A 22,445-nucleotide genomic window follows, 5' to 3' on the forward strand; every position below is an offset into this window, starting at 1 on the left:
CACAAATGCTTTATAAAAACATTTTCCAGAAGCCTCATAAAAGTTCTGTCCCAAAAAAATCTAGTAAAATCGACAGGATTCCCTGAATAATTAGCGTGCATTCCCTGTAGGACATTTTGGGTATTAGCCAAATTCGGTACAAAGCGACCTTTTATTTTCTCAACTGTCCCTTCCCAGTTTTTGCATGACTAAATCGTCTCCCAGGTACACACCTAAATATTAAAACCTCCTTTTTTCCCAAAGCAGTCCCTTTGGAAGTTTTGGCACATTAAAAGCCACTACACTTCTAAAAGGGCCTCACTTTTGTTTCGATTTATTTTGGCTGAGGATATAAACCCAAAGAGAGACAGCCCACTTAGGAAGCAGTATTGCCAGAGCGCTGCAAAATTACCACCAGCAGGCCACAATTGTGCATGCGTCTGCTCAAACAGTCAGAAACAGACTCTATGATGGTGGTATGAGGGCCCGACGTCCACAGGTGGGGGTTGTGCTTACAGCCCAACACCGGGCAGGACGTTTGGCATTTGCCAGAGAACACCAAAATTGGCAAACTCGCCACTGGTGCCCTGTGTTCTTCCCAGATGAAAGCAGGTTCACACTGAGCACATGTGACAGACGTGACAGAGTCTGGAGACACCGTGGAGAACGTTTTGCTGCCTGCAACATCCTCCAGCATGATGGTTTGGCTAGTGGGTCAGTAATGGTGTGGGGTGGCATTTCTTTGGAGGGCCGCACAGACCTCCATGTGCTCGCCAGAGGTAGCCTGACTGCCATTGGGTACCGAGATGAGATCCTCAGACCCCTTGTAAGACCATATGCTGGTGCGGTTGGCCCTGGGTTCCTCCTAATGCAAGACAATGCTAGACCTCATGTGGCTGGAGTGTGTCAGCAGTTCCTTGCAAGACGAAGGCATTGATGCTATGGACTGGCCCGCCCGTTCCCCAGACCTGAATCCAATTGAGCACATCTGGGACATCATGTCTCGCTCCATCCACCAACGCCATGTTGCACCACAGACTGTCCAGGAGTTGGCGGATGCTTTAGTCCAGGTCTGGGAGGAGATCCCTCAGGAGACCATCTGCCACCTCATCAGGAGCATGCCCAGGCGTCGTAGGTAGGTGAAACTCATTTTGACTTGTTTTAAGGATATTACATCAAAGTTGGTTCAGCCTGTAGTGTGTTTTTCCACTTCAATATTGAGTGTGACTCCAAATCCAGACCTCCATGGGTTAATAAATTTGATTTTCATTGATAATTTTTGTGTGATTTTGTTGTCAGCACATTCAACTATGTAAAGAACAATTCAATTCAATTCAAGTTTATTTGTATAGCGCTTTTTACAATAGACATTGTCTCAAAGCAGCTTTACAGAACATAAACATAGAGCAGAAGGTAAACATAATTAATGATAAAGGAATTAACGAATAATAAAAGAAATAAGAATTAACAGAATAAAAATTCTAGATTATTATTAGATGTATATAGTTCACAATGTGTATGTGTTTATTCCCCTATGAGCAAGTCTGAGGTGACTCAGGCAGCAGTGGCAAGGAAAAACTCCCTTAAATTGGTAAAGGAAGAAACCTTGAGAGGAACCGGACTCAAGGGGGAACCCATCCTCATATGGGTGACACTGGGGGGTGTGATTGTAATATACAGTCAGATAAATGTTGTATTGGTGTAAGGATCATGGACTTCAGATCTCCTTAGTATCACAGAGTCTAACTGGAGATGTCTCAGGATTCTTAGAGTCGGCCTCGGCTCAGTGGACGTCCAAAGGCCACAGAGGACGTTGGGAGCTGGTACAATGTCTGGATGCCTCGGGATGGGTACAAAGAGAGAAGCAGTGGAAAAGGATTAACATATCTGCTGTTCATAAAAATGTGCAGGTCTGATGTACTAGTGCATGATACGATAGGATGTATTATGTGTACGCCTGACTAAAGAGATGAGTTTTTAATCTACGTTTAAACTGGGAAAGTGTGTCTGAGCCCCGAACACTAACAGGAAGACTATTCCAAAGTTTGGGAGCTAAATAAGAAAACACTTTACCAACTTTAGTAGACTTAGATATTCTGGGAACTTCCAAAAGTCCTGAGTTTTGTGATCTCAGAGAGCGTATAACCAGAAATGTTGGCATGAAGGTGAACAAAGAACAAAGAATTTAATAAGACTATTTCATTCATTCAGATCTAGGATGTGTTGCTTAAGTGTTCGCTTTATGTTTTTTGAGCAGTGTATAAATAAGGACGATGTGTTATGAGTCGTTCTTTTCGGAGTTGAGTCAGTGAGTCGCGTCAGTGAATCGAAACGTAATCAAATAATATTTCATTGAATTTATATTAAAAAAATCTTAATGTCCTGATTATATATTCACCTGCGTGATAAAGAGAACTAAAAGAACACGTAACGAATGCCGGTTACTAAAGTGATTTAAAGAGTCGACTCACTGAAGCAGTGAACGTTACTGAACACAGTAAGGAAAAGAAACCGGAGGGCTGAACTACAAAGATCCGCTAGGTCACGTGACTCAGCCAAGTTTTCTTTCTTCTTTCTTCCACGTTGTTTCAGTTGTTGTGATCAGTGACACTGGTGTGAACCAGAGCAGATCGCATCGTATTATCTGACCTCCAGACATGTTTATTACTTGTTTTATTTGACCAGCCTACATTGCATGGTGATGCATATATCTGTAAAACACAACAATGGTGTGGTTTCTGGAAGGTCTGTGCTTCATGCCAACATTTCTGGTTATTTGGTCCTCCATCACATTTATCCTGAATTATCTCATTGCACTTGGCCGTGGGGACGTGGATTTGATCTTCCCATACATCAGGTAAGCTTGAACTTCCTCTGATCTCCTTTATACAGCACAATGAATAAATCACTGTGACTTTCTTTCTCCTACATAAGTGAACTGTACTGACAAATATATATATTTCTATATATATACTTTATATAGAAATATATATATATTTATTCTGCACAATATCATGCATATTTATAGATACTGTTTCTTTTTGTTTCCTCTTGTACATGTCAGTGATTCATAACTTGTACTTGAACAGCAGCTGAGTTTAGTTTCGTTTTCGCCTAAAAACCACAAAGGCTTCCAGTCACACATCAAGTCAGTCACCAGCTCACATATACTGATTGGCCAAACTCACCTGCAAACCTTCTGATGTCCTTTTTCACTCTCTCTCATCTCTATACCAAATAATCACAGAATATATTCAATATATACAAGATCTCCAGATGATGCGAGATCAGACACGGATGATGATGTGAGAGTGAGGTCTGGGGTTCAGTCGGTGTTCCAGTTCATCCCCAAAGTGTTCAGTGGGGTTGAGTCAGAGTCAGGGCTCAGTGCAGGACACTCGAGTTCTTACGCTTTAACCTTAACACAGATGGTGATCTGTACTTTGTTCAAAAGGGGAATTGTCATGCTGGAAATGTGTGAGCCTCTTAGTTCCGTTGCAGGGAAATTGTTACAGTTTAAACAGACATTCTGTACAATTGTGTTATTAGTTCACCTGGATTAATACCACATACGAGTGTGATATTAAGGTTAACATATAGTTTTGGCCACATAGTATGCATAAGTAAAATGCTTCTAAAGCTGTGAAAATCTGCAGAGGCAAAAAACCACAAGATGTATTTATCAAGAAACACCCTGTTACACAGGAAACAGTGTGTCTTGTGCTTAATTTTATGGTTGATGGTCCTTTGCCCAGAAAAAAAATCAACCGTTACTGAAGGTGAATGGATGGATGGATGGATGGTGTTTTGAAATATAAATATGTGTAAATGTTTTGATGTGTTTTAGTGATACGGGAGTGGCCCCTCCGGAGAGATGCATATTTGGCCTCATGGCAACAATTTCAGCTTTTGCAGGTGATCTAATTTATTTATTTTCACAAACCTTAAAATAAAAATTACACCATAACACAATGCCATATATGGTGCTTGCTATAAAATATGCCGTGTGTGTAGCCTGTGTGTGTATAGATAGATAGATAGATAGATAGATAGATAGATAGATAGATAGATACACTCTGTATATGCACATTAATTCGAGCACATCTGCACTTTATTTATAATAATTATACTCTTCTGCCTCTGATCGATATTTACATAAATCCATTTTTTTCTTTGCTACTGTACAGGCAATTCTATTCTAGTACTTTTTATTTACATTTAGTCGAACGTTAGTCAAATGTTAATCATTTGGCAAAAGCATTGCTCCAAAGATGAGTCGATTCGTTAATAAGCTCAAACAAAATTCAGTGTGAAATTTACACATAAAACAAACTGGACGGCATCATGTGGAATTCACCAGAGATATGCGATGCAAAGTTTTTATGGTGCTGTCCCAAAGTCACAGACTTTCTTGAGAAACGGTGGAATTTTCACAAACACGCTTTGCAGCGTGTGCAGCAGTTTCATTTCTCTTTCAGTAAAAAAAAACAACAAATGAAATCATTTCTCCACCGTGTGACTCAGTCTGGAAAACTCGAGTCCAATAGAAGGCAAAACCCCAAACTGCGGCTAATGAGAGAAATGAAACACAGAGCTAAACAGAATTTTCACAACCGATCAGAGATCACGTTAAATGTCTGTGTGCACGTGCGCTGTGCGATACGATAGACCGCTCTCACACATATACACTGTTGTTTCTAGGGTTTGCCACCATGTTTGCCAGATATAAATTTGTGCAGAAGCTGATTGAAGGAAGAGTTGCCATGTCTCCGTGTCTGAACAAAGCTGCTTTCGTCTTGGCTACGCTCTCTTGTATAGGGATGTGTTTTGTGGCAACATTTCAGGTTTGTTTACAATCACACGTGTCATAGTGTGCTGTTATAATGTTATAAATTTGACCATCGTGGTTTAAATAACCAGCTACTGATTCTAATACTACTAATAATCATAGCTACAGAAATAGGTGGTAGTATCAACAGTTTTTGTTCTAGTAGCTGGGAATAATTATGTACAGTAACAATTAAAACCCTATATGAATTTTATCTACTGTAGAATTGTCTCATCTCCAACACACCATATCTTTATTTGTGTCTTCATGAAACGAACGTGTTTTAGGAGACAGAGATGAGGACTGTTCATGATATCGGAGCTTTATTGTTCTTCGTTTGTGGAATGATTTACATCATCCTACAGACCATCATCTCGTACAAGGTTTATCCTTACGGATCTTCAAAGTGCACGTGTCACGTCCGTGCCATCTTTTCCGCGGTGGCTTTACTGACAGTGGCTATAAGTATCCTTTACATCCATACGACGTCTTTTGACCTCTTATGAGCTTGAGCGAGGACGAGGCAGGTTGTTTTTTCCTTAACATCCTTTTCCCCCCACAGCTATTATTTCTGCCTCGTTTCTGAAGACCCAATTTCACTGGACCCCAGAAGACCAGGTGTCCTCTCATCACTTCATCACAATCTCACAGATCGTCTTAAATTACTGAGAAACACAGCGGCAAATCAAACATGCGCGTTCCTTTTACTCACATGATTAAATTTAGCAAGAAACAAAGAAAAAAATAAAAATAAAAAAAATAATTTTTCCGACTTTATTTTCATTTCATAGGGCTACAAGCTACATGTCGTGAGCGCTGCGTGTGAGTGGATAGCTGCCTTCACTTTCGTCTTCTTCTTCTACACCTACATCCAGGAGTTCAAGGTTTGTTTAAGGATATAATATCGGCCATATTTTTACAGTTTGTCGCACGTCTCAATTGTTATTGTTTTTTTTTTTGGTTTGTTTTTACAGCAGTTCACCGTGCGAGTGGACGCCCAGTTACTAGAGTTTACATGAGTCCGTTCCAAAGGTCGCTGTGAGTTTGATTGCACAGTGGGAGGAGTTGTTTTTATACAAGAAATCAAACTGTTGAATGATTTTTTTATCATATCAAGTAATTTTTTTTTATTTTTGTACACTGTTTATAGTATTATTTAATCACACAGGCCTGGAATACTCAATTGAACTCATTCCAATCAGTGATCTGTAATGATACAATGCACTTTAATCCACGTTGCTGTAATTTATCCACTATGAACACTGATCCAGCAATAAAAAGGATGCAGTTACACAATAAGCATGACTCCTGTATTGGGAAATAGAAGCATGTGATGTTTTCCTGGTATGTTAATGGGATATGACCTTGTGATCATTCTGATTTCTTAATAACCTGTTTGTAAAATAAAAACTACATTAGATTCACATCCTAAATGAAAGAACACACGCTTCACACATTAGTTTGGTGATATCGCTGTATGTCTGGTGAAAATCATTGACAATTCAACAAAAAAGTCCACATTAATAAGAAGAATCACGACTTTCTCATGATGATCCTTTTCTTGACTATTTCTAAATCGTTACCACTACGTAGAGAGGGATGTAGACAGCCGTGTCTAAGGCACATCTAAGCCGCTCGTACGGCACGAGCGTAGTCCGTGTGAGTGTCAGCAGCATGGGCGAGTACACTGCATACATTTACCCTGTACAGAGTCAAGCTCTCAGCAGACAGCTTCAGTAGGTCAGAGCGCGGGGCTAATCAGTCACTGAAAGATGATTCGCTGTCTGAGCTGTCGTTTTCTCGTTCTTCAGTCCCTTTCTTGCTAAAGTCTGGTACCGGGGCATCTGGTGAACTGTGAATGACAAATAGAGACAGAGATAGAAGCGCCTCCTGGTGTAACGTGACGGCACAACAGGTTGTCCTGATTTTCTGAGAGAATTTAACAACCATTTACTTTTCTTCTTAGCTTCATGTCTTCCTCCTTAACTAGATTTACTTTGTATTTATAATCTTTAAAGTTAAATGCTTAAACGGTGTGTCCGGACGTTTCTACGCCAAGTATGCGATTTATTCTTGCGTGTGAGGACGTGTGTATATTTACACGCTCTTATGACGGACCGCTAGTGGTAAAAATGTGGAATCACTTGTAAACTCAACGTGGAGCTGCTCACAAGATGCGGACAGAAAGTCCAGTGCAGATTTAATTGATCACTATTTTCTAATTTCTCACACAGCAATTCATTACATTTCCAAATGTTTTTTAAAACTTAACTTTAGAAAACCTTTATCTTCTTAGAAATGTTTTACACCTTTAAGTATCAGCAGCTCAAGCTGTGCTTTTTAAACACAGAAGCTGTTCACCATATATGGCAATCAGGGGCGGATCCTTATGCAAATGAGCCATAACTGTGCACGAGCGGCGGTTTATAGTGAATGTTTAGTATTAATCAGTGTCCAACGCTTACAGTGTGCAGGTGAGAAATACTGATTTCCATGCGTGTTGTGATCTAGTGTTAATTTAGTCACCTATTTTTAATCTAGTCTTAGGCCATTTAGTCCTTGTTAGTTTTAGTCATATTTAGTCATTCACATATCTTTTTTAAGTTTTAGTCGACTAAAAGTCTTGTCATTTTAGTCTAGTTTTAGTCTTTTTTAAAATAAACACATTAATGCTGATTAATGAAAAGCCTAAGATCAAAACTGTAGGTGTACAGTGTATATATGTTATACAAAGGTATAACAAGTTATACATGGTATTGCACACACCATTATTGATGATATTTGGAGCAATATTACATGTAATTATTAAACTTGATTCCCTTACATATACATTTGCTTTTAAGCCCAATTATTAGTTTTGATTATGATGTGATTGTGACAAGGGAAGAGGTTTCAGGTTGGGGGTAAAGAGTTTTTTCTGTCACCACTTTTGAATAAGAAACAATATCAAGGCCATAAAACTTGTCAAAACTCCACGAATCACAAAAGTATCAGTGAGAAGTTTAGAACACTCGTTTAAACAGTACATACACTCGAACTTGACTGTACATCACATGTTTTACTTTACTGATTCTGCTTTCAATCGTCATGCAAAGACCGGTCATCGGGACATAAGCTGTCATGTACAATAAAAGCGCCTGCGCAGTAACAGGAGATATCATTTAACACAAAACGCCGCCTAGACGGTGGACTTGCGCTCAGGATTTTTTTTTTTTTTAGCAGCGTGTGGACGAATATTTTCTACGCACACACTATTTTATTTCTTGACAACAGACCGCTGATAACTATAACACACCGATGCCATGAAAAACAGAGCGTTGTCATGGACCCAAGATTCTAACCGTAGAGACGGAGCGCACTATTTTCTTTAGCGGAAGCAGTTTCGTGTTGCAGCCACAGGGGTATGAGACCTGTAACTTGAGCAACAGCGCGAAGCCGCAAACTCGTTCTGAATATTTTAAAGTCGTAACAGCTGATGAAAAAGCGGAGGCAATTGTAGACGAAAATGAAGAGATTTTATCTTAGTTTTTATTTTATACAAAACATTTGTGTCTCATCTTTTTATGTCAACAATAATGCATGTTAATTTTGTCTTAAGCCCTATTCGGACGGGATTAGTTTTACGTGGGGACGTAGAGTAATGCAATTTTACCTCAGGATGTCTGTAATATTAATTGGCCAATTCGCACGGGACAAGACATCTCAGTAAAACTAGCAGAAGTGGGAGGGGTAACTCGCTTTACGCACCACAGTAACCTCCTTGTCACCATGTGCGTATGACGTTGCTTCCTGTTTCAAGTGCCTCCATGCTTGCAAAACGCGCCAAAAACTACTTTTAAACAGGAAATGACGGAATTTTACCGTACATATTTACAGCGGGTCGATTCAGACGGGATTAGTATTACCTGAGGTAATTTTTCTGGACCTTTTTACAGAAGGTAAAAGTCGCCGTAATCTTTACTGACATTGTCCGTAATGATTACCGAGATGGCACATTCGGACGGGACTAAAATCACAGAGAAGCTCTGGTAATAATTACTTTACCCCCACGTCCCCACGTAAAACTATTCCCGTCCGAATAGTACTTAAGTCAGCGTTTTTGGACAGTGGTGCAGTCTTGTCATCGTCTCGTCTTAGTCATGAAAAAAAAAAAAGGTTGTTGAACATATTTCGTCTCGTCTGACGAAATCAACACTATTCTGATCGCTCACACAGCTTGTGTAGATCGTTCACTACTGCTTATAGATCATGATGAAGTATATTACATAATAGACGTATTAAGACAAACAACTGGAGGTATAAATAAATAAATAAATACTTACTCTAAGAGATTGGGGTCTAAACCCTCAAGAATCATTTTGTTTTTTATCGCCATGACTGGAACACCCTTAAAATGAAAACAAAACAATGGCAACTATTAGCCTTAGGAAGCTGATCAAATAATTCTTGACATTATTAAGACAACAGAAGTGTAACTGCAGTAGTGTAACTGTTGTTACTGTAAGAGTCTAGCAGAGAAAGAACGAAGACATACCACTTGCACCATTTTCAGGTATCTGGCGTATCGAGGGTCCTTGGCTACGGTCATCATGTTGTCTGCCGCCGATTCTCCCTTAGGCCCCCGAGAGCCTTCTTGCCCTTGTCCAGGAACCTGCAAACAATCAAGAATGATCCGATAAAACATACAAATGTCGACCGGTATTCCAAATTTCCTTAAATTACATTGATCTTCATTCAACGAAACATTAAACAAACCACTAAAAGAATCTAATCATTAACAGCCAAACATTAAACAACAATCAGATCACTAAACACTAAACCAAACACTATATATAAAACTAAACACTAAAATCATGCGAACCCCATGATAATTCACACTCATGAGAAGCTATTGTGACAAGCTATGTGTGATGATGGCAGGCGGAATCGGATGTCTGATCTACCTCAGAAGGAGGAGAAGGTGCAGTCGAGCCTGCTGGAGCACTAGATACCACTGCTGGGCCGTTGGTCTCTGCAGAAGGCCTCCGATCCACTCTGTCCACAGTGACATCCTCAAGGCCAGGGATCGAGGACAGCTTAAAAAAAAAAGGGACCAAATTGGATTGATGGGTGTTGAGTGAAACCTGACATGAACTGACTTAGAGATTCACAACAGTTCTGTAGGTTCATTAAAGTTCAAAATGAGCCCGCCTCTGTTATTATTGAAAGGGAGGGGAAAAAAAGAGAATAGAATAGAAGAAGGGGAAAGAAAAGAGAAAGAAAAGGAAAAAACTAGCCTAATGCAGCAAACATTTCTCACTACAGCACACAAGGACACTAACTTGTACTGAGAAGTTCCTCAACATTAATCTGTACACAAATAAAAAGGATGATGTAGTTCTGTAATCAGTGAAAATAAAAGCTGTTGTGGATTTATTATTTGTTTTGTTCCTCTTTTACATCAGCATGCTAGCAGCTCTATAGCCCTATAATCCAATCGTTTTACTCTTTACTATATAATTTGTTTAAAATGACATGTCGTATAATGGAAACCATACAAACAGGAAAGAAATATATAATTTAAAAAAAATCTATGTACAATAGACATAAGTGTTTTGTGAGAGTAGAGAGAGAAAGTAGAGTCTGATGCTGGTCTGTACACCTGTTTTAGCTAAAGGAGCAACAATAAAGCATGACGCCGACAGTCTAGTTTTTGTAGAACCTTTACCTTTGTTTCCAAGATGCTGAGAGTTGTTTCAATTTGCTGGATCCGTAACGAAATCGCTGAAAGCTTCTACATAAAATTGTACGAAAAAAGAAAAAAGTGTTATTGTGCGTTCAGTCTCGGTCTGAGACAATAAACTCCAAAATAACACTAAACTCAAAACTGAACTCTGAGACACAAAAACAAAAATCACCCACAATTTGAAAAGGAAAGTTGAACAAAATGAAACTATTTTGTATTAACAATAATTGTCTCGTTAGCGTTGTCATGGCTTTGGCCACATTAATCAGGTTCAAATGATCAGTTATTAACCCTGACATGAAGAGTGTCCACACTTAGACAGTCAAATTAATCTTCTTTTTATATTTTAGTAAAAAATCCCCTCCAAATCACTATATTACATATACATTACAACACTGTGAAATTCTTGTATTGCATATACAAACTTTGGAAGTCGGGATCAGAGCACAGGGTAAGCCATGATACAGCGACCCTGGAGCAGTGAGGGTTAAGGGCCTTGCTCAAGGGCCCAACAGTGGCAGATAGGTAGTGCTGGGACTTGAACCTTGACCCTCTGCTCAACCACCCAGAGCATTACCCAACACCGGCCCTGTTTATTTTTGCCAATTTCCACCGATCACCTTAGATTGTTCTAAAACCAACTGTTTTTTAGTTGTGTTTCATTGCAACAGTCCTAAACTGTATTCATTTCCAAAAATAATATTTTCTCCAATTCAGCATGACACCATTTAGACCTGTCAAATATTTTGGACTTTACAAGATTTAATATTCTTCATTATGTCAGATGTACTGTTTTAGTCTTTATTTCATCTTTATAAGACATGTGATTGGTTCATTCTGAGCTCAGTCCCGTGTGTCATTATAAAAAAGGGTGCACATACTTATGCAAACAAGTTATTGTAAGGTATTTCAGATTTTTTCCATGTGCACAGCGTCACGTATTACATATCATGCAATTTTAAGTTAGAGAAAATCTAAAGAAAAAAATTGCGCATAAATAATATCTGAATGTGTGTATAAATAATAGGAAGTTGTGAATCATCTCGTGGATATCGTATCGGTTCGTTAAATCGGAGTATCGGTTCATTCCTAATGCTACTGGTTCGTCGTAAATAAATGGAAAAATGTAAACACATTAATAGCGTTAGCATTAGTAATATCTACCTCTTCACACACGGTGGAAAAGCGGTTGAGGAAGCGGACCGTGTGAACGATGAACTGGTTGAGAAAAGTGACGATTCTTCTTTGCTGAATCGCAGGCACCTGTAAAAAAATGAATCGCTACATTCAGTATGAACACATCAATATAAACCGCTGCAAAAACACCGACCAAAGCATCTACTGACCTTCGTAAGATCTATACCTGAACCCACGATCGGTAATCCATCTTCATCCATGATAACACTTTATAAATAACTCTGAGAACGTTAAAGTGTTTTTGTTTTAAAGCGCTCGTGAGCTTTTTTTTTTTTATTAGTATTCAGTAAACATTCTCATGAAGGATCACTTCACGTGACTTTTAACGTGACGTGTGACCACGCCCATTTCCGGAAGTTCAAGCGACAAATTAAAAGTCTTCGAATTTCAAAATGTTTTGTGTGGCTTTTAAAATGATCCAGAAGCGCACACCGACACACAACTATCAAAAACTACTTTAGTCAGAGACTGTTGGATAAAAACGAATGATTGAGTCTCTGAACCAAGTAGGAAGAACAAATAGCTCTGATAATATCGGTTTAAAAACAATACAGTGAGTCTGTACAGTAAAGCAGACAGGAAACACAGATATATCTCCTGTGTGTCAGGGGAAATAAAAACATGTGTTCCTCAATCGTCCATGGTGAAGTCGTGGGGCTGGAATTCGGTGCGAAACTGTTTGGTCAGCGCTTCCTCTTCCTCTCTGCTGCATTTACACTCTTTCCAATCTGAGCGGGTTGGCATGTTCAAAATCGCTTCGCTCGCCAGGACCTCCCTGTACACATACACACACACACACACACACTTAGAATTGTACAAGATTAAAACATGCACTTCAATCCTAACACTAATGTCTACCTTCCAAACTGCAAAGGGAAATTCTTCCTAATGCGGTAGAACAGCTTCTCCCCCGTATCCATCTCCACGTAGAAATACGGCGTTCCTGGTGGAGCGATCTTGGGCCGAAGACAGAAACGAAGAGAGAGAATCGGATGAACTCTTAATCGGACACGTAATCTGCTCTGGTAGAGAGGTGTGTCGTGACTTTGTGTGGATAAATGACCAGGGATTCTGCTCTGTGTGGCTTGTTGTACCTGTTTGAGGTCGGTGTGTTCTGGGATCTCCATCAGCTCCATTTGCTGTTCCTGAGCCTGCACAACAAATGCCTCTTTAATGTCTTCTGTAGTGCAGGTCTCCATGGGAACAGGCACCACCTGCCACCAAGACAAACAGACAAAACACACACACGCGCACACACACTTGTCAAGACAAGATAGATTACCTTTTTAATAAACAAATAACTATAAAAATGTGTTCAGACTTAAATTTGGTCATCATTGGGAATACATCCCTCAGACTGTTTGTTCTTCAGGACAGACAGCGTTTGTCTGCTCAGACTTAAACTGATGTCGTTGATGTAAGTGAGACTGAGAACCAGCGGAGAACAGGAGACTATCAGATCTCCGCCGTCAGATTCACACATTTAATTTACGTGGTGCTGCTGGACGAAACCCTGGGGCTCTACAGGGCCGTCTATACAGGCAGCTCCCACGAACACTCTCAGACACACACACCTCTGAATCATATGTGTCACCAATCATATGTATTACAACACCAAGCTCTACACCATGTCTGCTGCAGAAAGCACAGCCAGCTGGGCCGAGTACCAAAAGCATTAATCAGACACTTGATTATTATATTCTAACAATTATTACACTACAATATTTTCATGTACTCATTTATTAAAAGCAGGTATGGTGATAGCAGGTACTCCTTCACTGCAACCCTTGTTTGCATAAAGAAACGTCCCTTGGTCACTATATATGGTAAAACATACTGTATGAGGTTCCCCTTTAGAGATTGCAGTATCTTGCTCGGTGTGCTGCTTGCTATAGATGACAGCGAGCATGTTTAGTCCAAGAGGAACTTCTCAAACCATGACGTAGAAATGCATATAAATGTACATACACATATAGAGAGTATGTTTTTAGACTTTATGGCTGTAAATCCTTGGTCATTTGCTAATATAACGGACAGGAAGTGTGATCAGAGTGGCACAATTTTACACAGCTGACACATGCAGACAGTAATGATGAAAAAGATGAGAGAAGAGGGAAAGGCACAGCACCTGGAGCTGAAGATGCTGGCTGCGGTAATTCCTCTCGAACAGGACACAGCGTCGGCCGCGGCTCTTGTACAGCTTCCTGACGGCGTTTTTGTATTTCTGCAGCTCGTCCACCGCCTCAGATGGCAGCTCCACCACCGACTGGTAATGTCCGATGGGCAGGAGCAGCACGTGGTCCGGGGTCAGGCCACCTTTAGCCAGCGCCATGTAACACTGAGGAGGAGACACACGTCTGTTAGAGCTTGCGGTCAATGCGTCCTCTTACTCTTCGAATCGAGCAGTCTGACAAGTATGGTGTGGAACTCACGTGCGTCCCGATGCTGATGACCAAGTGCTTCTCCACCTCGGGACTGGCTAAACAGAACCAGCACGGTCCAGTTGGCTGAGCTGAGGTCACCAGGATGGAGACAAGAACATTTTTAAGCACAAATTTGTTAAAAGCTTGCCAATGCAATAAGAAAAATTAAAACTTGAAATGAGTAAAAATGGCCAGAAATCAATTGTAGATTCGGTTTGCTGCAGAATTATAACAGGAAGCACCAGATACACTTGATTATACATGATTTACTTGTGATTGTTGCAGCCCAAAAGCTACTTTTATTTATTTATTTATTTATTTATTTATTTATTTATTTATTTATTTATTTATGTGTGGAATCTGTGAAATTTTAAGCACAGGGTTCTTCTTTTAAACTCACGTGGTTTGCGAGGCTGTTTGGGCTGAAAGGATCCGTCCCACTCAGTCGACCTCTTCTTCGCTGATCCCTGATGTTGCTGGTGCCGATGACGCTGCGGCTCCTTCTGACCCAGATCGAAGAAGAACTGAGATGCTGGTTCATCCTGATCGACACACAGGGGTAAGACAGACATGGCATGACAAGCCAAGCGACATTGCAACAAAAATCTAATATCTGCTCTATGCTGGAGGATTCTCCTTAAATATCCTACACTAAAGGCGAAAGAGGAACGGCTTATCGTCTGTACGAGGCATCGGATTTCTTCTTCTTCAGGTGAAGATTTAGGAGCGTCGTACAAAAGGCTTACACGTCGATACGAACACACACCTCTCCAACAGCTGCAGATGGAAACGGCTTCTCCTTCCTGCCCTCTTTCATTGGTTTCCTGTACGGATTCTCTGTGACATCTTCGGGCTGTTTGACCAACACAGCTGGATCCATGCTCTTCATTGGGACAATATTGAACGCATACAAGTACTACAAGAGAGCACACAAGAAACATTTCTGTCTGTCTGTACAATCTAAACTCTTAAATAACTTCAGTACTCTAATGATATACTCTCTACCTTTTTCTTAGCAGGGTTGTTAACGGTTGCCAGTGCAATGAATCGACTGACATGCTGTGCGTTCTCCTGGAGGACCATATGGTTCCTGTGCAGGCCAAATGAACAGAAAAAAATACATTCAACATAAAAAAAAAGTAAAAAAGTAAATATATACATAAACAAAAAGACAGTCATCAGACAGTCCACACCTGTATGGCAGTCGCTCGTAGTAAACTCCTTCCATTCCAGCAAAGTGGTAGCGAGGTTTCAGCTTTTCAGCCAGATTTCCAATGGAGGAAACGCCACAAAACTTGGTGTCAATGTCCTGAAACAAACACGGTGAAAAAATACTGTGAGAAATGTCTAATGCCACAGATGGAGATGATGTTATGCTTTAAGCAGAAGGGACTTGCCGGACTATTCCCATACTGCCACACTCCTCGAGGCCACTGCGAGGTCAGCAGAATGTCAACCCCTTTAAACTTAGAGTTGGACACCAGGGGAGTGACGAGGGCCGTGAGATCTTTAGGGGTGAAACAGTGAGCAGGTGCCGGCTCCTGCTGAGCCTCTCTGCCACTGACATACCCCACCTGCAGGCCTGATGCTCCTGTGAAAACACCTCTTCTCCCTGAAACCCACACATCAAACACTTGCAGGATTGTAGTACATGAGCAAAACACTACAACTACCACTTTGTGGCACATGAAATATTCATCAAACAATTAATTAAACAATAAATCCTTCTAGACTAACTTCTTATTTGCATGTTTGCCCATCAGCAACTATGATTGATGCAGAGCACGACTGCGTTAAATACCGGTTTGTCTCACACTTTCTCTTCAGTGAGAACAAAAGGCTCGACACATGACATTTTATGATTGCATAAAAAATGGATTACAAAAACAGGTTCTGACCTAAATAGACGATATTTTCAGCCAGTTCACATCCATCAGAGCTGGGGAAATATTTCACTGTCTCCTGGCTAGCAGCTCCCAGAATGTACGTGTGAATGGGAGCTAGAGAGAGAGAGAGAGAGAGAGAGAGAGAGAGAGAGAGAGAGAGAGAGAGAGAGAGAGAGAGATACAGACAGGCAGAGAGAGAGGCAGAGACAGGCAGAGAGAGAGAGAGAGAGAGAGGAGAGAGAGAGGGAGAGAGAGCAAGAGAGAGCAAGAGAGAGAGATACAGACAGGCAGAGAGAGAGGCAGAGGCAGGGAGAGAGAGAGAGACAGGCAGAGAGAGAGAGACAGACAGAGAGAGAGAGACAGAGAGAGAGAGAGAGAGGAGAGAGAGAGGGAGAGAGAGCAAGAGAGAGAGATACAGACAGGCAGAGAGAGAGGCAGAGGCAGGGAGAGAGAGAGAGACAGGCAGAGAGAGAGAGACAGACAGAGAGAGAGAGACAGAGAGAGAGAGACAGAGAGAGAGAGAGAGAGAGAGAGAGAGAGAGAGAGAGAGAGAGAGACAGAGAGAGAGAGAGAGACAGACAGAGAGAGAGAGGCAGAGAGAGAGAGAGCAAGAGAGAGAGATACAGACAGGCAGAGAGAGAGGCAGAGGCAGGGAGAGAGAGAGAGACAGGCAGAGAGAGAGAGACAGACAGACAGACAGAGAGGCAGAGAGAGAGAGAGAGAGAGAGAGAGAGAGAGGCAGAGAGAGAGAGAGAGGCAGAGAGAGATAAAGAGAGAGCGATATATATATTCAGCACTAAAGCCACTCCAGGTGTTTATATAATCTACAAATTGATTGATACCTTTCTTAGCTCCAGACTTGTATCCCTTCCATTCAGCTTCAGCCTCAGGAGACCTACCAAAGAAATCTCCAACGCACAGCAGTAGCTATAAAACAACCGCCAACAAGTGTGACTTTTCCTCGTCGTTTACTTGTGAGGTGTAAAACATGTTTATACAGATTACTGTGTACAGACTTACATCAAACTGTCCGCTTTTCTTCTGGATTGTGTTCACCCGGTTGTACAAAGCGCTGATTCTGCCTTCGACATCACCGCAAGCAAGGCTTCAAAAACGAACAATAAACCAAAGAATCTTCTGTTAAATTGTTAAACCGAATGAAAAGGTAGGAAACAACACGTGTCTTTAGTTCACTGCGGCTTTAAAAGTCATTGTTTTACAAATCAGGCCCGAACTTACACTCTTAAAGGTTTCTCATCCATTCCACCAAGCAACTTAAAATACTTAAACTTCAAAATAATTTAAAAAACAAACAATTTCTCTACTACACTACGTTTTGTTTATTATCAGTTTTAAAAAGCACCAGCGTCCGATAACATAATAAACCCGGAAGGAAACAAGAGAACAATGATTTCTGTTTCATAGATATCTATGCTGGAATATTAGTGTCGGGTTCTCGACAGCCTTTTACAGAAATCAATTTACGCACATAATAATAATAATAATAATAATAATAATAATAATAATATAAATAAAGTTCTGTGCACACTTAATGGTTTTATTGCGTTACATGTCACTGAGGCACAGTTTCCACCCGAGAGAAATATTCGAACGGACCGTGTCTCGCGTAGGCATGTCGCTACTAGACATGCGCGGAACCGATCGTGTTGCTGTTGATTCATTTACTCAAACTGTTTAGAACGAATCAGTCCGATTTGGTGAACCGGTTCATCCAGTTCACTAAAAAGAACCGGTTCAAAAGAACGATTCGTTCACTAGTTGCTGCTGTTTCACTTGCGCTGGCAACTCACATGGATAATGACGGAGAAATACAAGCAAAGCTACGATGGAGAATGAAGGACAAAACAGTCATACAGGTATATTTTATATTTTATATCTATTATGCTTCATTATCTAACAGTTAAGCTATTTTCGAAAACAAATAAACAACCAAAAGCTTTTTGTATAGCCTACTCCACAGTTATACTGAATGAATATAAATAAAAAGATCATGGAGACCAAAGTAATAAACCTCTTTATACTTTAATACTTTATAAATATTCTTTGTTTCTATCAGACTGGATCCCAACACATTTTTAAATATGTATCTCAGGTGTTTCGTGTCAAATTACATTAACAAACTTATAACTTAAGAAACCTGACTCAGAGTTTGTTCACTCAGAGTAGTTCACATCCCAGGCAGGCCAAACCTCTAGGTGTGAGGTCCAGGGATTTTACGCAAAATTGCGCAAGTTTAGCAAATCTAGTGTTTTAAAGGCCTGGCAAAGCATTTCAAAGTGTGAAACCAAGAGTCTGGTGATGTCTATGGGTCACAGACTCGCTCCTGTAATTGATTGCAAGGGATTCACAATACAATATTAGCGTTTACATTTACTTTGTTAAACTGTTCTAATACTTATGCTCACATTAGGCAGGAGGTTGACACTTTAAAAGTTGGTAAAGCATTTTGTGTGTTAACAGTTATTAATAAAATATGACATTCTGAACTTCTGCCTCATATTATTATTTCAATCATATTTATAAATGTCTTGACACCACAGCTAACAGAGCAATTTTGTCTTTACTGCTCCAATACTTATGGAGGGCACTGTATGCTATATGAAATTGTTTGTTCACTCACAAATAAATGTTAGTGCCTGGCCCAAAACGTTTTATTTTCTTTTGTTCTGCAGCATACTGAACATAAATACACAAGAAGAAAAAGGTTCCATGTGAATTGCCCAGCAAAACTTTATGTCCGATATGTAATTACATTAGCATGGCTTTATATACAGTTTACATAATATGTAGACAGGAATAAATTTTTAAAAGTGATCGATATGCAAAAAAATTTTGAAATAAAAAAGCAGTTTCTCTTTAATTAAATTTTACTTAATATTTACTAAACTTTTGAATACAAATAGCTGCACAACTTAATGTAGCTTTAAAACAGTGGGAACAATGGGTCTCATTCACAAAAAATTGTGTAATTTTCATCTTAACATGTTTATAAGGCCATCAAAAGTATTCAGTTTATTTTTTATTAGTTCCTACATTTTCCAGTAAATTTAGAATACATTTAAGAATCAAAGTTATTGATGAAACATGATTTGTTCATGAAAATGTTTATACACAGATTTCATGCACAAATTTGTGCGTTGCTTAGTGAATGAGACCCGGTGACAGATGTTCTTATTTGTCCCATAGTGAGCACTTACCCAGGCTGTCAGAGATGAAATTTAAGTTTTTATATTATATATATATATATAATGGGGATCAAATAGTAAAGGGAACAGTACCCTAGGGAACAGTACCCTGTTTACCCAGACAGCTTTCAGTGCTCCGTCCAGGACCCAGGGGTGGTGATGTACAATAATTTGTTCATTTTTCCTTGAAGGTCGATAAGCAAGTTACCTTTTCTTTTCAACAAGAATCAGTACAGAACTGTGCTTTAAAGAAACTGTTGTTCAAGAATCTGACATGTGAGTTTCCCACAAACAGACTCATCTATCTATCTCTCTCTCTCTCTCTCTATATATATATATATATATATATATACACACACACAGTGTGTGTATATATACAGTATATATACATACATGCACACATACACACATACACACATATGTATGTATGATGGTGAAATGTTAACAATGTGTTTTGTAAATAAAGTTTGTCCACAGATCAAGATCAAGATTATTTTAGCTTTAAGTTTTTCTGTTCTGTTTATGTGTAGGACATGGCATCAGAGGTGAAGGATATTCTGGCACTACAAGACCCAAACCTGGTGATCAGCAAAGCCTTCAAACTGTGTATTACACAGGGTGACTTGGCCACACCGAAGGAGGGTTGCTGGCTTAATGACAAGGTAAAAGTTAGAAAAATAAATTGACTATTTACTTGATATACCTTGGTTTATTGGGAATAATGCATCACTACATTTTTGTAAAGAAAATGGGGGAATAAAGGTTTGTCCTCAATATTTTATCAAAATTTGTATTAAAATGAATAAATTGATTCACATTAGGGCTGGGTATTGACACAAATTTATCAACCAATTCGATGTCAAAAGTATCAAGTAATCAGACAATTGTCGATCATAAAGCACAAATGCTGGATGTCACCAATGTCATGCATTCTTAATGAGTATTTTTCCTCCTTTTCTCATTTCAAGGTTATCGACTTCTATTTGCCTTTGCTAATGAAGTGATCATCTGGGAGCCTTAGTCTTCTCTTACAGCACTTTTTTCTACCCAAAGCTCCAGAGTGGTGAAGGTAATGCAGCAGTGACGAACTGGACAAAAACTCAGGACCTCTTCGTCTTGGATCTTGTTTTTGTTCCTTTGCACCTAGGCATGCACTGAGCTTTGGCTGTAAGTCATATATAACTTGGGATGCATTGTTTTAATATTTATGTTTTTGAAAAGTGTAAAACAATATTTTTGACTTTCAGTTTGTCTTTAACTTTAGACTATATTGCTTCTAAACACAAGATAATTGATTTTAAATCCCAGACCATACAGTGCTATGACTCAGAGACATGATGATATCTATCATGTTGTTGTGAGAGTCTTCTTATTTTTGCTGTTATTAACCTTTGTTCTATGTTTATGTTCTGTAAAGCTGCTTTGAGGCAATGTCAATTGTAAAAAGCACTATACAAATAAACTTGAATTGAATTGAACTGTTATTCTGTGGCTTGATCATTCATCTTTGAATATCTGGATATGCATCTTCTGTTTTATTTAACAGAAAGTACCTCACAAAGGAGCAAAGGGTCAAGAAAGGATGCATCTTGGAGGCTTGCAGATGGACCATCGGCCGAATGAGAACTTCTGTATGACACCATATGATGAATTTTATGGGTCTTCTCTGAATTACGTGTCATTTTAAGACTAAATGTTCTGCTATTGTGTCTAGGCAATTCCTAAACAGTTGAATGGCAATGACTGTGGTGTTTTTGTCTGTAAATATGCAGACTTCCTTTCTCAAGGAAAGCCATTCACATTCTGATAGGTACAATGGTGCTCCTGTTCACACATTTAATCCTCAAACATTTCATTATGCTCCTGATTCATCTGTCTCTTTCTCTGTGGTGTGACGTCCCACTCTTCAGAAAAGTGATGGTTTGGGAGATAGTACATCAGAAGATCCTGTAAGCCCTGAAGCAACCAGTCCTTCAAAGATAATGAAACATCTTATGTTCTTTTTGCGTAAATTAAATTTTGTATGAAACTATGAATAATTGCAAGGGCTTTCTTTACAAGCAGTGGGCTGTGCAAAAGTATGAAGATGAATACAATCTGAGGTTAAACTGCAGATTTGTCTTGTGTGATAGAACTCATGATAGAATTGATGTGAAGTCAGTAAGCTTATTGAAGTGAAATGGGCATACCATAACTGAATAGTATATTGCCAATATGGAAAGATCAGGACAGGTATCTGAAGTTATAACTGTGTTAATGTAATTTGATATGAAACACCTGAGATCAGGACAGGTATTTTATTTTAAGTATGAATGTCACGAAACACTCGCGACTGCAGAAAGGTTATCTTAAGTTGTAACAGTATGGATATATAATTTAAAACAACACCCATCATCTCGGACAAGTAACGTTTTCTAAAGCAATTTATGCAAATGGCTTTCCTCCCACTAAAGAAAAGTAAAAAACATATTTAGAACAGTACATAAGGAGGGTACATAAAATAGTAGTTTCCTAGATACGTCACTATACATTTTCCATGCAATTTTAGTAGATTTCATCTTTTTCAGTGAGGAAAAAAAACAATTTAAAGTCATTCATAAACCAAACAAAATAAGGCTTAGAACACCTCCACTTACTGCAATGAATATGATATTTACCTATCATAATAATCATATTGAGTAAATCAGATACTGATGAATCTATTGTCCATATATGTGTGACAGGTTGAAAGTAGGGATATTATCCATCTTAAGTGACAGCCAATTGTGTATCTCAGACAAAGCTGTTAGATATGGGGCAAAAAAGAACATGTGTTCCAGAGTCTCACTCCCTGGAAATAAGTGCCTTCCCTTAGGCAGACATCATACTAAGGTCAGAAGGTCTGAATTTCAAGCATCTCCATATAAAATGCCTCATTATTAAAAACTAGGGTTGCCACCTTCAATACAGAAAAATAAGGGACGCCTGCCGCAACGGGGGCCACACCCCTCGGGGCCACGATGACCACAGTCCCGGTGTATCATAACTTAAAACATGTATTCATAAAAATATTAAGATTGATACCAATGGACATTATAATAAGAAGTCTGCTATTGAAATCAGTGTGAACAGATGCACTCAGTCTCTCACTATCACAACTTAAGTGGTCATATTGAATACACAGCTATGCCAATAATAAATATAAGCCAACAAAGTGTGACC

At 39.4% G+C, this 22,445-nt stretch overlaps 4 protein-coding genes across 10 annotated transcripts; 2 read left to right on the plus strand and 2 right to left on the minus strand.

Moving 5' to 3' along the window:
* Positions 1–2,518: 2,518 nt before the first annotated feature.
* On the plus strand, positions 2,519–6,106 carry dram1 (DNA-damage regulated autophagy modulator 1). 2 transcript variants are annotated; one of them, XR_007144126.1, is made up of 7 exons: positions 2,519–2,836; positions 3,827–3,894; positions 4,681–4,823; positions 5,095–5,272; positions 5,370–5,500; positions 5,599–5,691; positions 5,782–6,106. XR_007144126.1 is itself a non-coding variant. In XM_027163904.2 (7 exons), exons 1-7 carry the CDS (start codon positions 2,706–2,708, stop codon positions 5,824–5,826), a joined length of 714 nt encoding a protein of 237 aa, XP_027019705.1. In that variant the 5' UTR covers positions 2,525–2,705; the 3' UTR covers positions 5,827–6,106. The 2 variants fall into 2 exon arrangements, 1 of the variants encoding a protein (XP_027019705.1); XM_027163904.2 differs by having other exon boundaries at positions 2,525–2,836; positions 5,370–5,425.
* Positions 6,107–6,267: 161 nt separating this feature from the next.
* Positions 6,268–12,022, minus strand: washc3 (WASH complex subunit 3). Its single transcript, XM_027163905.2, has 7 exons — positions 11,879–12,022; positions 11,697–11,795; positions 10,515–10,580; positions 9,751–9,882; positions 9,342–9,458; positions 9,130–9,194; positions 6,268–6,659 (listed from the first exon to the last, which is right to left on the minus strand). The coding sequence occupies exons 1-7, from the start codon at positions 11,927–11,929 to the stop codon at positions 6,566–6,568; spliced, it is 624 nt and encodes a 207-aa protein (XP_027019706.1). The 5' UTR covers positions 11,930–12,022; the 3' UTR covers positions 6,268–6,565.
* On the minus strand, positions 11,966–17,448 carry cwf19l1 (CWF19 like cell cycle control factor 1). Its single transcript, XM_027163903.2, has 14 exons — positions 17,278–17,448; positions 17,059–17,143; positions 16,881–16,965; positions 16,051–16,152; positions 15,550–15,764; positions 15,346–15,461; positions 15,158–15,242; positions 14,919–15,068; positions 14,553–14,694; positions 14,162–14,241; positions 13,858–14,067; positions 12,824–12,943; positions 12,588–12,685; positions 11,966–12,504 (listed from the first exon to the last, which is right to left on the minus strand). The coding sequence occupies exons 1-14, from the start codon at positions 17,298–17,300 to the stop codon at positions 12,360–12,362; spliced, it is 1,656 nt and encodes a 551-aa protein (XP_027019704.2). The 5' UTR covers positions 17,301–17,448; the 3' UTR covers positions 11,966–12,359.
* A 227-nt stretch (positions 17,449–17,675) lies between these two features.
* Positions 17,676–21,438, plus strand: LOC113653989 (sentrin-specific protease 2-like). Of its 6 annotated transcripts, XR_003443268.2 has the most exons (6): positions 17,678–17,915; positions 19,436–19,520; positions 19,775–19,906; positions 20,213–20,411; positions 20,791–20,875; positions 20,959–21,288. XR_003443268.2 is itself a non-coding variant. In XM_027163906.2 (4 exons), the coding sequence occupies exons 1-3, from the start codon at positions 17,850–17,852 to the stop codon at positions 20,400–20,402; spliced, it is 303 nt and encodes a 100-aa protein (XP_027019707.2). In that variant the 5' UTR covers positions 17,678–17,849; the 3' UTR covers positions 20,403–20,411; positions 20,791–21,438. The 6 variants fall into 6 exon arrangements, 3 of the variants coding, with proteins under 3 accessions (XP_047675464.1, XP_027019707.2, XP_047675465.1); XR_003443266.2 differs by having other exon boundaries at positions 20,791–21,288; XR_007144127.1 differs by lacking the exon at positions 19,436–19,520 and having other exon boundaries at positions 20,791–21,291.
* Positions 21,439–22,445: the final 1,007 nt, after the last annotated feature.

This window comes from Tachysurus fulvidraco, chromosome 10, assembly GCF_022655615.1.
Source record: "Tachysurus fulvidraco isolate hzauxx_2018 chromosome 10, HZAU_PFXX_2.0, whole genome shotgun sequence".
Lineage (NCBI taxonomy): Eukaryota > Metazoa > Chordata > Actinopteri > Siluriformes > Bagridae > Tachysurus > Tachysurus fulvidraco.

Coding starts and splice junctions, on each gene's coding strand:
- dram1 (XM_027163904.2), top strand. CDS start 2,706: ATGGTGTGGTTTCTGGAAGGTCTGTGCTTCATGCCAACATTTCTGGTT. Junction 4,824..5,094: donor GTTTTGTGGCAACATTTCAG/GTTTGTTTACAA, acceptor AACGTGTTTTAG/GAGACAGAGATGAGGACTGT. Junction 5,426..5,598: donor ACTGGACCCCAGAAGACCAG/GTGTCCTCTCAT, acceptor TTCATTTCATAG/GGCTACAAGCTACATGTCGT.
- washc3 (XM_027163905.2), bottom strand. CDS start 11,929: ATGGATGAAGATGGATTACCGATCGTGGGTTCAGGTATAGATCTTACG. Junction 10,581..11,696: donor TTTCCACCGTGTGTGAAGAG/GTAGATATTACT, acceptor AATTTTATGTAG/AAGCTTTCAGCGATTTCGTT. Junction 9,883..10,514: donor TCAGCATCTTGGAAACAAAG/GTAAAGGTTCTA, acceptor TTTTTTTTTAAG/CTGTCCTCGATCCCTGGCCT.
- cwf19l1 (XM_027163903.2), bottom strand. CDS start 17,300: ATGGATGAGAAACCTTTAAGAGT. Junction 14,068..14,161: donor TCATCAGCATCGGGACGCAC/GTGAGTTCCACA, acceptor TCTCCTCCTCAG/TGTTACATGGCGCTGGCTAA. Junction 12,944..13,857: donor GCCAGCATCTTCAGCTCCAG/GTGCTGTGCCTT, acceptor TCTTGGTGGCAG/GTGGTGCCTGTTCCCATGGA.
- LOC113653989 (XM_047819508.1), top strand. CDS start 17,850: ATGGATAATGACGGAGAAATACAAGCAAAGCTACGATGGAGAATGAAG. Junction 17,916..19,774: donor AGGACAAAACAGTCATACAG/GTATATTTTATA, acceptor GTTTATGTGTAG/GACATGGCATCAGAGGTGAA. Junction 19,907..20,297: donor GTTGCTGGCTTAATGACAAG/GTAAAAGTTAGA, acceptor TTCTACCCAAAG/CTCCAGAGTGGTGAAGGTAA.